Source organism: Halichoeres trimaculatus, unplaced genomic scaffold (assembly GCF_033239565.1).
Source record: "Halichoeres trimaculatus isolate MK-OKI-2021-1 unplaced genomic scaffold, fHalTri1.1 fHalTri1_scaffold_9, whole genome shotgun sequence".
NCBI classification, from domain to species: Eukaryota; Metazoa; Chordata; class Actinopteri; order Labriformes; family Labridae; genus Halichoeres; species Halichoeres trimaculatus.
The window spans coordinates 7115001-7129273 of NW_027437188.1; the positions used below are offsets into that span (position 1 = coordinate 7115001).

Genomic DNA, 14273 nt, shown 5'->3' on the forward strand with positions numbered 1-14273 from the left:
TATTAGATGTCCTCTTTCTAGCCTTTTAATATAAGCAGCTATAAAAAGAAGATATGATCTATTAGTGTTTATTTCTATCAGCGTCTCTGACATGTTGTTATTATCCCACCGACATATCCTGGATCGCTTTCCTACGGGAAGCAGGTGGACTTATCAGCGTCCAGCGGGCCACTTTGCAGTCTCCGAGAACGTCAGCAGGACGCACATAAGAGGGCAGGAAATGACTCCAGTTTGCATGAAACCAAAACACAATACAGCCATGGCTTGATGCCGGTAAATAGACCCGACTTTAAAGTCATTATGTTACCACAAGTTGGCTGTTTTATAGCCTTCACAGGAATTCTTCAGCGACCCACCGGTGCCACTGTTCCAGCTCCTCCACTTCCCAATGACGCACGACGGGCGCTCAGGGATGGAGGTTAAAGGTCCCTGCGGAGCTTTCACTAATGGAAAACCGATCAAGGTTTTTTCTTTTTTACTCTGGAACTCGATTGTGGGGGGCAGTATCTCTAAAGGGTCATCCTGTTGTGTCTGGAGATCACTCTTGGAATATGGAAAAATTGTCCAAGCGCTATATACAGGCTACACACAGACTTTTTAAAGCTGGATACATTTTTTAAAAAAGCATCACTGGTGTTAATTTGTTCGATGATGTAGTTATTTAATGGCTAACGAGCCCCAGAATAAAACCATAGCACGCAAAATAATGTCTTACAGGTTGACTCCTAAAGGCGTTGATTCTCAAATAGACACTTGATCACACCTCACTGTGAGAAATCAGACTCGAATCAAATTTTCATCTACAAATGAGCTTTTCTCTCGATTATTTTTTCATTCACACCAAACCAGGGTCTCACCTGAAGCTGCGAGTCCACACAGGACGGCGAGGAAGTAGAGCCCCTTTACGCACATTGGATGGACGGCAGGCTGTCCGACAACCAAGAGACCCGGGAGCCAAAATCAAAACCCCACTGAGATTCCTCCGCCGACTCACAGTGACAGGAAACCCCGCTGAAAAAGTCTGTGGATCCCCTTCTGAGAGGGGTTTAGAAAACAAAAAGTCGAAGTTAGGCGAAGCCCTCTCCTCCACCTTTTCTCTCCAAAGACGCGTCCCAACTCGCCGATGCCCTCATGCAATTTACTTCAGCTCCCTCCCACCACATTTTCGGGCGGAGTAACAAAGTCAGTGACTCTCTCCGCTGCCTCCTTATCTCTCCTCTTCATGTTAAGTCCAAAGACGAGAAATATGTGATGGTCACCCAACCTGTTCGGCTGCTGCGTAAAAACCAGAGTACCATGCCAGAGCTGTTGCGCAATCCCACATACAGAATGAATCATACAGACAGTGTGTGCATGTACCATGTATAATCTGACTGAGCTAATGTGATGTCATCATGTAATAACATGTGAGACATATTTTCCTACTGCTGGCGCCAAACTCCGGCGTTTATTATAGCACATTCCAGAAAATAACATGTTGTTGTTGTTGTTGTTGTTGTTGTTGTTGTTGTTGTTGTTGTTGTTGTTGTTGTTGTTGTTGAGCAAACTTCGTATCTTAAAACTGAAAAACCAAATGGGTCACTTACTAAATAAATAACTAGACTCATAATCATAATGAATCATTAAAATGCCAAACAGTCGAGAGGCATGGGTGAACTTGATGACGGCATATAGCTTTACCAGAGATGCTCCAAAGTTAAAGAAGTACCCCATTATTATCACAGTCTTTGATAATTTCCACTCCTTCCTCAGTGTCTCCCAGCACAAAGCTGTCACTTTTCTATCTCCACTGTAAAAACAAACCATTATATCAATCGACACCTGCAGAAAACTGCTAAAGAACACAACTGCTTCCACTACATGAAACTGGCCGGTTACTGGTTTGAACCACTTGGGGGCAGAGCTGCACTTTGATGTATTGTAGCATGAAGTCTGTGACATAGATCTAAAAGACACCTACCATTTACAATTCAGTTTTAAAGATGTTTATCTAATAAGACAAAAAAAAAACCCACACAAATTCAAAATAACTGACTATAGATACAAAAAAGAAGAAGAAGAAAGCATGGGATACATGAATGGTCACTCAGGTGTTCCAGAAGAAAAAAAAGAAAAGAAAAGAAAAAAAAAATGGGACTAGAGGTTTTGCATCTTTGCAAACCAGCTTTATCATTTGCAAACATGCACACCTTTGAGTTGTGATATGATACATGAAGATTATCTGAAAAAAAAAAAAAAGTGCAGTCAGTTAATCATGTCACGCTATAACAGGGAGGACAGAATCAGAAAACATGCATGTATGACTGTAACTGTGTGGCTTTTCATTTTGAAACAGTATTGTTATACTACCTTAGTGTTTAGGTAATATTACACTTAATTTGTATCTGTTTTAAGTTTTAAAAGAAGCAAGAACCAAGCACTGACCCTTTATTTTCCAACTGAGTGACAGTAAGCTCATTGATTAACATACAGTGTACAACAGTCACTGAAATCACAGGAAATAGACCCATAAAGGTCAGAGCTGATCCACAGGTTCGTCCATCCTGGGTCAGTATGTTTTTAGCGACAGCTCTGTCAGTCTACAGTGAAGCTGTGGATTGCTACAGGAGTAGTGAGCCCCAGTCTTGTTTTCATCACAGGTGTCCTGAAAGCGTGACAATTAGAGTTATTGCACAACAGGCGGTTATTTGATGTAGAGAGGTTGTTTGCGAAGTGAAAAGGAAAGGGGAAACAAAGATGTCACAAATATAATCAAAAACATTAACCTGGGTGGTTGCTGTGTCTGTAAAATCTCCTCACACACTTGTGCTAACCTGTTAAATGTACCTCAGGAAAACCCACTGAAAACTGACTGAATGTGCCTCCAGGCCGCTTCAAATAAAGTGTCTGTTACTTTTACTTGAATGAATTCAAAGACATGTGTTTGTTTGGTTTTTTTTTTTTTGTTGTTGTTTTTTTTGTAAACTAAATAAATAAATTCATTAGAGATAAAAAATAAAAAAAATATATTGTCTTTTCCTCTGATGGGAAATAATAAAACAACCCAAAAAAGAAATTTTGTTGGGCAAATACAAGAATCTGCTACACTACAGTGAAACTTTGTGGTACAACAAGCCTTGACAAAAAAAAAAAAAAAAAAAAAGTACTTCATTCCGTATCATGTGAACACATTTATGAATTCATATTAACGCTAACAAACTCATCCCCCTAGTCCTACGATTTTCCCAACCTATTTTGAATCTGTAGGATTTGATACGTGTAAAACCTAAACCTTGTTTTTGAAAAGGAAGTTTTTTTCAAAAAACAAGCAAAAAAATAATATAAAAACAAACAAATAATGATGTCCTCATGTGGGGACATTCGTTTTAATTAGAGCTTTTGGAAATCCAAAATGTTCTGTCCCCAAATGAAGACGGAGGTTTGCTACTCAAGAGACCCAATAAAATGATCTCCATCCAACAATGAAGTATAACATCCTGATTCATTTCCCAATGTACAAACATCTGTGTGTAGAACAAACGGTGCTGACAGATAATCCTCACAGGTTTTCGAATTGGGGGTTTTAAATTGTGATATTCATTTTATTTCAAAAGAGGCTCAAAGATTTACCTTTGTGAAGGTGAACGATAACTCACTTTTATTACCCTTTCTTAAAAACTCCCATTTGGACACCTGCAGCTGCTCTTCAGTTTAGATTAATCAGATACATCACTGATCATTACATGCATCTAAAATACAAAAACAAAATCCAAATCTAAATTTAACAAAGATTAAATAACTTAATTATCATCATGTCACGTTATCTTAATCTATGTTTGAAGGTGCAACTGTGAACTCATTTTGAGAAAAAAAAAAAAGTTTCCTGTGGGGTGTGGGGTAAAAAGTGGTGAGTGTGTGTGTGTGTGTGTGTGTGTGTGTGTGTGTGTGTGTGTGTGTGTGTGTGTGTGCGTGTGTGTGTGTGTGCGTGTGTGTGTGTGCGTGTGTGCGTGTGTGTGTGTGCGTGTGTGTGTGTGTGTGTGTGTGTGTGTGTGTGTAAGTGTGAACGTATGCCTGTGTTTCAGGAAGACAGAGAGAGAAAGAATCATTTAGAAAGCAACTAATTGTTCTCCTCTGTAGTTTGTAGCTGTGTTTTATAAACTTTTGTTTCACTTTGGTACTACGGACTTCCTCCCTCGTAGGATTTATAGAATCAGAAATTTAAAAGTTGAAATTAAAAAAAAAAAGGGAAACAGAAAACTGAATTCATCGTCTTGAGGAACAGACCAGAATGGGTGTTGGGGCTGCGTTTACCGTGTTTGTTCTCTTCATAGCTTCTGTGGATGCTGGAGGTGAGTTTTTATGGATATTCTTTATACAGATTATCATTCAGAAAATGTTCTTTAAAAAACTAACTCATGGAAGGATGATGTTTAAAAAAAAGGTTTATTTGCTTGAGTTAATTCGTGCCCCTCGAGTCTTTGTCTGCGTGGTTGAATCCACTGTATATGTGAACTTTGTCAATCACTCTTTCTACCTCTACCTCTTTCTTTTTCTCTGTTTAAACAACTGAGACACCTGAAGAAATGTATGCATCTCATTTTGATAACTACCAAAACTTAAACAATCTGGTCATGTATGAAGAAGAATTCTGAGCAGGACTTTAAAAAAGTTGGGTTTGAAAAATCAGGAAAAAAAACTGTTTGGAAGAAAGATTTGTAAGTGTCAATGGGTGCACAAGTCACTGAACAGAACAGGCCTGGGAAGTGTTTTTTGTCATGTTTAAAAAGTATCAACTCAACTGGTACCTTAGATATGTCAGCTCGGGTCAGAAACCTGAGTCTTTGAAACCATCTTAAACTCGACTTCTTTTCTAACTGTAACAGAGTAACAAAGTCTGAAAAGAACTAAATACAGCTTGGAGCAAGCAGACTGTAACTTTACATATGTGTGTTTGATTCAAGGGGGAGTACAGTTCTGGAGGAAAAATATCACTATGACATGTCCAGAGGAAGCTACAGCATGGAATCTTAATGGCAAACCCACAGATGCACAAGAAAAAATTGAAAAAACATATACACTTCAGTATGACAATGGCAAGAAAGGCCCTCATTTCTGCAGCTACAAAGACGGAACAGGTGGAGATAAAAAATATTACTTCTATGTGCAGGGAAAAGGTGAGTACGAAATGTTTTCTCATGAGTTTACCATCTAATCTTTGTTAGTTATCTTAGCGGGGCTGTCACTAAACTATCTGCTTGTCTTTATCTTCCAGTTTGTGAAAAGTGCTTTGAGCTGGACGGGAATGCGTTTTTGGTTGCTATTGTTGCGGACATTCTCTTCACAGTGGGTGTGATGTTCGTCATCTACAACTGCACCAAGAAGAAAAGCTCTGGCGAATCGTCTCTTGCTTCCAATGGTAAAACAGCACTCAAGCAAATAACAGTAAAAAAAACAAAACATCAAAACAGAAACAAAACTCATCCATCTGAAGCTCATAATGGGATTCCTTTTTGGACTTTGTGTTTTCATGTCAGGGTTAAAAGTTTTGTGTAATGGAGGCAGACCTGACTAACAGGCAGAGACGCTGTTAGCAAGGAAGTCTACCCAAACTCCACCTCCTCAGCTCTTGAGCAGTTTACTGAAAGTTAGATTGAGACATCATTAACATTGCCACAAACCTTGTCAGAAATTGATGTGATTTGGTTTAAAAAAAGAAAGAGCAAATCTGCATCCCTAATCTCTGGTGTTATAGTAACCTCATAAAGATGAGTTTTTGTTTGTGTGAATAAAACCACAAAGCATCCTATGTCATGTTTGCACAAATAAATACTCTCACATTTTCTGTTATTACCCTTCAGCACCTGCTCTCCCAGGAGGCCGCGCTCCACCTATCCCCCACCCTGACTATGAGGTGCGTATTTCTTTTTTTAATTGTTGGTTTATATATATATATATATATATATATATATATTATATATATATATATATATATATATTTGTTTAAAAAGTCATTTCAGTGCACTTACTCGCACTTTAGATATCCTCTCAGGCTGACTAAAATGAACTTAAGATTTGTTTTTTTTCCTCTGATCATATACAGTTTATCTTTTAAACAATAACAAAAACAGTCTGAGCTGAGATCAGGTTCATTTTTGTTATGAATGAAGGCACTCAGTTCAGGAGTTAAGTACTGATGCTTAAAGAAGACAAATGAGATTATCAGCAAGAAGAAAAGTTTCTATTTTAATTCTCAAATATTATACTCATATTTTTTGAAATTCAGTTTTAGTGCTTATGTTTGAGTTGGATTTTCTGTTAAAAAGAGCCATTTGGCACACACCCTGACGCATCTCTGTTTAAAGCTTGGCTGACAAAATTTGGTTTTGAAACGTAAGTTAGCCAGCAGAAGGATGTTTTTCTTTCAACTGCTTATTATGTGGTTGTTTTTAGGTTTTATTCTCATCATATTACAGTTAATAATTTTACATAGTTTTAAAATAACAGATAACCTGATCACACTGAGTGTGAGTAAGTTGTCTTGAACAGCAACAGAAAAAGAAAATAGTATTGCAAAAATCATTTGTTAACCTGCATTCCGTTCATTTGCTATGGCAACAAATGCATACGTTAGCAAGAGTTGCATCTTAACAGCTGTTGGTGTTAGCGCTCATGGGAAACGCAGTCTGCTTTCCTGAGAACAGTGTCGACTTAGTTCACATGGGTCTCCACAGAATCAACACAACATGAAATGCCTAACAGCGTTTTCAGTCAAACTCAACTTAAAGAGATATGATGAAATGATTCAACTCATTCTGCCACTGTTTTGATTTTACAGGCTCTAAACCCTCACACTCAGAACAAGGACACATACTCTCACCTGCGCTAGACAGGGTAAAGATGAACCGTTTGGGATTATTGCTGAACTGTGGCTGAACAACATTTCCTGTACTCAGCAAGCTTTCTGTTGTGAACTCCAATTGAAAAAAATGACATTTTGGTACCACTTCTTCTTCTGTAAATAAGACAAGTATGGACTGTTTATGCGACAAATAATTTAAGTGATTGTGAAAATTGTGTCTGTGTGTTGGCTTGCATCATTAGTCCTCAACCTGCAGTTTTTACCAAGGATCTGTGGGAATATATTTTGTAGCTTTGCTAATTTGAAGTAATAGATATTAGAATGTGTATTTTTGTGTTTAAATGTACATTAGAGCATTTACATTTTGAATCAAATAGAAAAACACCACTTAAAGGGGCTGTGAGAAGTTTGAAAGTGATCTTGAAAAAGTCTCCCTTCTAGATATATGCCTGATCGTAATCCACACTTTAAAATGAGATTATCAGCGCCAGTATTCGTAGTTACAGGTTATTTCAAAATGCTTCTTCTTAGCTTCCTGGTTGGGTTCATCTAGGTCTCTATGACATCACCACGCCGATTTATGTGATTAATTTTGTAGTGATGGTGGACACTGGAGCCCTAACTGTCAGACAGAAAAGGACAGAAGAACAGAAGAAAGATAAACAGGAGAGAGATAGAGCACGAGCTAAAGGCTAAAACACGAGCTAAAGGCTAACACAGGGGCTAAACTGTTGGTGCTAATGCTCATACCAACCCACAGTCAGCAGTTATTCTGCAGTGGTCTGTTCAAACTTTAGAGTCTATCAATAAAATGAAGAGTGAGGTTACGTTAGCTCTGATTGGTAGATGACTGGCAGGACATAACCAGGATTCACTAACGTTACATGTTACAGACATGTCTTAGAGCACCGGGCTGCCAGCTGTGCTAAATATAAACAGCTACTAATCTACTTACAAACTAACAGTTTTTACTTGTTGTCATGTTAGCCTACAGATATGTCAGAGCAGCAAGCTGCTGATGTCGCTAACATATAGCCAGATACTACAATATTTGCTTGATGTCACTTTTCAAACCCTATCGCCATGTAGCTGTACTGATAAAAAACCTTACCTCGGTGCGTTGTATCCAGTAAAAGTTGTCTTGAACAAAGAAACTTTGTTTCAATCTGATTTCCATTTGATTCCAAAACAAACACACACCTCGCTAAAAGTAATTTACGACAGTGTGCAGGGACTCCAGGCCACAAGGTGGCGAGACAGTCCAATTAAAACAGATCCTCCTCATGGCGTCTTTGAAAAAAATATATATATATTGTAATAATGATTAATGCTTGACTAAGGACTGCAACCAAGTTTAGGGCCTGTCAGAGTTTTTGTAAGCAAAACTAAAGCAGCTCAGCATCTTTAATATTTAGCATCTTTATTACAGAGAGGTCATTGGAGTCAGTTGTTTTCAGGCTGTGCTCCTTAGTTGAAAGAAGTGTAACTATTGACATGTCTCAGCTTTGTCAGCAGCCTCTTTGCTCATTAATGTCACATCTTTAAACGACCATTCCAAACAGCTTTAACTTACAAATTTAACCTTATCAACAATAAGAATGACTAGTCCTATGTGTCCAAGGGAATACATTCTACCCCTACTGCAGATTCCACAACAAGATTACATCCCTTTGATGTTGTTGTTTTATTTGTTTCGTTTTTAAAAAAGCATCAAGTTTTTGGCCACACCATGAATTTGAATTAATTTATTCAGGACAAGGGCACTGTAAATCATAAGTCTCGTAAAGGCCATCTTTAGTGCAGGGCTGTGTTCTTGGATTGCTTGTGTTTGCAAAAGCACACAGGACGGTGACAAATAAGGGTCAGAATCAAAAAATGTTCTTTCTGAATTTACAACATGTTGGATGTTTGTTAAAATGGGTAGTTCGTAATCTCAGTTGGTGTCATATTATTTCAAATGGCGTTTCTACCATTTTTAACCAATAAACAAATCAGTCCCATTAAATTGCCAAATGTGTGTAGTGTAGTGATTAAATACATTTTTTGTGAAATATCATCTCAAAGAATATTTAAAATATTTCATTTCTGAACTTGATAATATGGTTTTTGTTTCTAGTGAGCACGTCAATATGCTGCACACATCAGTGTTTTTCTCTATTTTTGGGTCAGTTGGTTTGAAATAATTGTATTTTTTTTTTTTTTTTTACAGCGTAATAGACTATTAAAATCATATTCATTTTAACTTTTTTGCACAATAGCAGTATTTTTATAAGAAACATCAGTCCCACCAATTATCATTTATAAGTTTTACCAAATGATCACGTCTTTCACCTACATGTAATAAAGTTGCCACAGAGTAAATTAACATGTAAACAGTAAATTATTCTTTTATTTACAATAATCTTACAAGATCTAAGTTATGATAGTTACTGTTGTGTTTGACACTGTTCATATTTTACTTATCACATTGTAAAAAAGTGAGAATTGTTGGCGTGTGCTTATCTGCTTGTTAACTGTTTCTGCTCTTTATGTGCTGCCTTAAACATCTGCTTACTGTAATGGGGAGGTTGGTGGTATGTGTTACTAATGAATAAACCACATTCATCACTGTTCTCATTTCTTTCATTGCTCTTGGTTGGAAACGATACTTTGCGTTTGATGAGCCTATATGAGACATGAAGCAGCTCATAAACCGCAGCTCATACCGACAGCATCCGCACGCACACGATCACCATCAGTGTGCCTCGATGCTTGATCTTGTCGTCTGTCAGTTGCTGTGCTGTTAATAGAAACATGTGACATTTCTTCATGCATGAGCATGTAGTTTTTGTTTCATCTATTGGGTGTGGAAATATGTCATGTTTTCTTTGCTTTGTTTGTCCAACTGAACTTTTTTTTGCAAGCATTCTGATCTTAGGTGGAGAGAAAAAAGATAAAACTGTGCTGAAATTTCTACATAACCATAAGAAATACATTTAAAGAGATCAATGTAACAACAGCACATACATAAAAGGACAAACAAATTAAGAAACAAGTTAATAAATCGTTAGTGATGTGACTGCATAACTTCCCGGCACTGTTTACGTCTGTACCAATGGAAATGAAAACAATGGAAATGAAAACAATGGAATATGACGTGTATCATCTCTATTAATGCAGATTTCTGTAAACTATAAAACTATGACACAACTTAACTCAGAAGTGTTATGTTTCGTGGAAATACGCCCACACTTTCTGATTCTCTACATCTGCTTTTTGTGTAAGAGTGAGACAAAGAGGTAAAGTGGGGGAGGGGGTGAATAACATGTGCTCCTCCACCTGATTGTCACAAAGTTAAGACTCCATGTTCCCACACACAGATCTACATCTACTCAACGAGAATATGAGGTTGTGTGAGTGAGCGTCCGTGCACGACAGCACACACCACTGCTGTGGTAAACACACAGGAGCACAGCAGCCCGTGAGTTGGTCGGTGTTTGTGCCTCGGTGTGAGTGGGTTGATCATGTGTCTTTAAGCCTGGGTGTCTTAGCCTCCTTGTTTGATCTTTTGTCTTCCTCAGGAAGAAAACTGCAGTTTGTTACAGCAACTCTGAGATCTGATCAAAGAATTAAAGATGTTAGATTATCTGACAACTGGAGGCTTCTTCTAAAGTCAGCTGAAGTTTCTCTCCTCCTCCTCTTCCTCCTCGTTGTCTTTGTAACTATTTTAGCTTTCCTGTGTCTCCTGCCTCTCGCTCTGTGCTGTTTCTCCCTGTTGTTGTACACATTTTTATATCCCATCTCACACTTTTACTTTGGCTTTATATACTAAAATAAACTCCACCTGATGGAAGTGGAATACAGTAGCAGGAGCAAGTGTTGGTGAAACTTGCTTCAGCATGGAGTTTTTAGCCAGTTATAAAACAGACAAAAATTATTGTCCTAATCACTATATTAAAACCAAAAACAGAAAATAAGACTATCAGAAGAAAAAAGACTATTTCTAAAACTAATTTTGATAATGTTTTTAAACTGCTGCCAGTAGAGAGGTGTAAGATGAAGCTAACTTCTAGCATGACATTGTCATATACATATCTGTGTCAATAATGAAACTTTGGGCCCATCAGAGTGTCAGCATCCTCTGGTGCCAAAAGTCACAATCAGTATTATTACATCCTACATAACTCAATTACTCTATCTGTCACTGTTTATGAGCAGGTTTGTTGAACATCTGCTGCAGTAGGTGGTGACACACCTACGTCTTTCAGCTGGTTACTATTAATCCCTCTGGTTGACCGATTACCTCCTATACCAAAACAAGTTTGCATATAACAAATTATTTGCATGTTACATGATGAAACACTTTTGCAGTTCTCTAAATTCAGTCTCTGTGGGTTATTGTGACATATGTAGGTGAACGACAAAGACAGTTTTCTCTATACTTGTGCTGCTGCAGGTCTGTACAAACTTTGGAGCATCCACAGAGTGCTGAGATTCCCTTTGAGCTGACTGAGACATGTACCAGAGATGTTCACAAGTCTTATTTTACAAGTCCAAGTCAAGTCTCAAGTCTTTGTGGAGTGAGACTTGGTCAAGTCTCAAGTCTCTAAAAAATAAGTCTAATGAGCGTTTCTCATCTGCTGCTGACTGGTCTACAAAGTATACTGCACAGCTGTATCTATCAAAAGCATTTAAAGGATTAACTGTGTTATTGTCACTCCCATCTATTAGTATACACTTTCAGTACTGATTAGTTGTTTGTTATATGACCCTATCCAGGTGAGTTTTCAGGTGCCTGATAAAATCTGATATGGTGGATCCAGCATCTTTGACCAGACTTTGCAGTCAGCTCTCCTTTTGTTGGTGTCGTCCTGTTTGAAGTTTTTAAAACCAAACGTAAAGACAAATGGTACAGCAGCAGCTGCAGGTCTGCTGCCGCTTGCCATTGTCATGTACGAGTGATGCCATGAGGCACACACTCAATGCACAAAGTGGTTACCATGGTTACCGAGTCTGAGGTCTTTTCAGTGCGACCCAAGTAAGAGTCGCAAACTCGAGTACCCATCTGTGGCGTGGACACACTATAGTAAATTATCTAGGTATATCAGTCAGACTTAGAGAAATTTGACTCTCTGACATCATCAAATGTCACATGAAAGTCCAGTCTTACAGCCAAAATACACCAGATGTGTCTCAGGTCTGGCTCAGTCTGCTCTATGGTGAGTTGATGCAGCTCTGGCATCCAGCAAAAATAAGATTGTTGTGTATATGCTGTGACCTGCCAGGGCAGGGACGCTGCTGGACCATAACGAGCAGAAACAGAGCAGAGCCAGACCAGAGATATTTCTGGTGTTTTGGGCCAGTAAGCGTAACGAAACACTAACTTATACCTACGCAGAAACCTGGGCATGTAGCCGATGTGCACCTCTTCCCAAATGTAACAATCCATCAAACATCGCAAAACGCTAGCCCTGTGAAGTTCCACTGAGCGATACCATGGTCCCTTTATTTACAAAACTTCCAGAGTCGTACCCCAAACATTTCTTCTCTGGTTTTCATTGTAATAGTTTCTGCGTGGTATACTACATATACCATCTTCAGCATTACTTAGTATGCAATAAAAAGCACATACAGAAAACATGGTAAGACTAAAAACTCTAAACCAGGCTTAAGTCAACAAATTAATTTTTTTTTTACTTCATGATTTTTTTTCATTTCGCTAAATCAGGAAAATCTATTTTAAAAAAAGAAAAGACAACATCACCTCTTTTTCAGTTTAAATTTTACTTCATGAATAAATAAATAATAAATGAATAAATCTTGTGCACCCCGGGCAGTGCTAATTTTGTGCGGTGCACCACCGTGCGCTGCCAATTTGACAGTTTGGTAGACTGTCTGCGCAGAGATGGGTGTGTCGGCGCGCCAGGGGGGAGTTGACGGCGCACATTCATGTTGGCGCAGTGACAATTTCATGCCAAAAAAGTGCGCTGAAAGCTCGCCAGCTCCAACCTGGTCTATCTTCGGCACAAAGCGGAGCGCACCCTGTGCAGCTGTAATTTGGTGACAGGCGCACATGTGCACACATGTCAACAAACCCTCAGAGGCAGGTTTCCAGAGTGTCAGGCACATTTTACCATCTGAACCAGCATATACATTTATATCTATATTAACTGTCCCATCACATCTGATGACAGATTAAAGCCGTTTGTCATCATGGAAAGTTAACCTGACGGCAGCTGGAAGTTTGATGCATATCTTACAATTAAACAAACAGCTTTAACATCTGATACTGAGTATATATCTGGCTTCTCTCATTTCATTTAATTCAAAGAAAAGGGGAAGAGAAAAGACGAAGAAAAAAGAGACAAAATAAATGTATGTCACTCAGGATTTACCCATGATTTCCCATATTTCTCTGTTTTAGTCTTTATTTTTAACCTGATCTAAAAAGATGGAGTACATTTTTGTAAGGAGGATGAGGCAGAGACACTGGGAGAGTATACAGTATATCACCAAAGGCTCTGCTTGGCGATGACAAACCAGGAGTGCAGGTGGATCAAAAGTATTCTGAATGGATAAGCCAGCTGTGTAACTGTCTCTTCATTTTGTTCTCCTATTAATGACAAAGGAACAGATTACATCTGTCCCGGGAGCTGGCCCACAAGGTGACGCGCTTCATGTCCTCCGATGTGCGCCGCTGTCCATTCTCCTGCTGCAGGCACAGAGGCTCTGACTGTCTCCGCCAGCACACTGTTTCAGTGGTGCTGGGGATCACTCAGACCAATCAGACGCTGCGCCTCGGCTGCAGCGCATTTAAAGGCGAGGAGAGGCGCTCATTTGATTGGTGAAAACAGTGCTCGGCTGTGTTAAACCCACTCACAGCTTTTCTCCTCCCTCTCTGCCATTTGGGCGGAGGGAGGCGTGGTCCTCTGCGCTCCTCTGCGCCTTGACTGCACCTCTCTTGGCACTGCAGGAAATTTGCAAAGTGCGCTGGTCACGCCCTGTCCGCACGGCGAAGGCCGGCGCAGGGCAGGTGTGCCTGCGCTTGCGCCTGGTCTACCAAATTAGAGCCCTAAGAATTCAGACTTATCATCATGTTTTAATAACTTGTGTCAACCACATTTTATTATTTTCATCAGTCCAGTTTCAGCTGTTTTCAATATTTTTATTTTTATTTTTTCCCTCAGAACAAAAATTAAAAAGTTTCTTCTGCAATGAAACAAATGTACACTTATTGGAAACTATAAATACAGTGGGAGTGACTTGGACTCCATTAATACTCCTTGAGGTACACCATACATTAATCCTCTTAATACTCATTCATTACTGTTTAATATTACACAGAAAGACCCACTACGTACTTCTTCCTTGTTTTAGAATATCAACACCAAAGGGGTAAAATAAGTTTGTTTCTTTCTCTCTGTTTTGTTTTGTATGTTTTGTTTTGTTTTACTTT

At 38.8% G+C, this 14273-nt stretch overlaps 2 protein-coding genes across 2 annotated transcripts in view; one reads left to right on the forward strand and one right to left on the reverse strand.

The window, feature by feature from the left end:
* The window catches only part of LOC141798495 (myelin protein zero-like protein 2), a 35950-nt gene extending 34683 nt beyond the window's left edge, over window positions 1-1267 (reverse strand). The window contains exon 1 of the mRNA XM_074680481.1: window positions 858-1267. Coding sequence (XP_074536582.1) covers window positions 858-912 — 55 coding nt within the window. The 5' untranslated portion in view covers window positions 913-1267. The remainder of the gene's footprint in view (window positions 1-857) is intronic.
* A 2819-nt stretch (window positions 1268-4086) lies between these two features.
* LOC141798256 (T-cell surface glycoprotein CD3 epsilon chain-like) lies at window positions 4087-8164 on the forward strand. The gene is made up of 5 exons (XM_074680103.1): window positions 4087-4328; window positions 4941-5153; window positions 5252-5395; window positions 5838-5890; window positions 6815-8164. Exons 1-5 carry the CDS (start codon window positions 4268-4270, stop codon window positions 6863-6865), a joined length of 522 nt encoding a protein of 173 aa, XP_074536204.1. The 5' UTR covers window positions 4087-4267; the 3' UTR covers window positions 6866-8164.
* Window positions 8165-14273: the final 6109 nt, after the last annotated feature.

Excerpts from the sequence above, each read along its gene's own strand:
- LOC141798256 (XM_074680103.1), top strand. The coding sequence starts at position 4,268 with ATGGGTGTTGGGGCTGCGTTTACCGTGTTTGTTCTCTTCATAGCTTCT. Across the intron at positions 4,329-4,940 it reads AGCTTCTGTGGATGCTGGAG|GGGGAGTACAGTTCTGGAGG; the intron begins GTGAGTTTTTAT and ends GTTTGATTCAAG. Across the intron at positions 5,891-6,814 it reads TCCCCCACCCTGACTATGAG|GCTCTAAACCCTCACACTCA; the intron begins GTGCGTATTTCT and ends TTGATTTTACAG.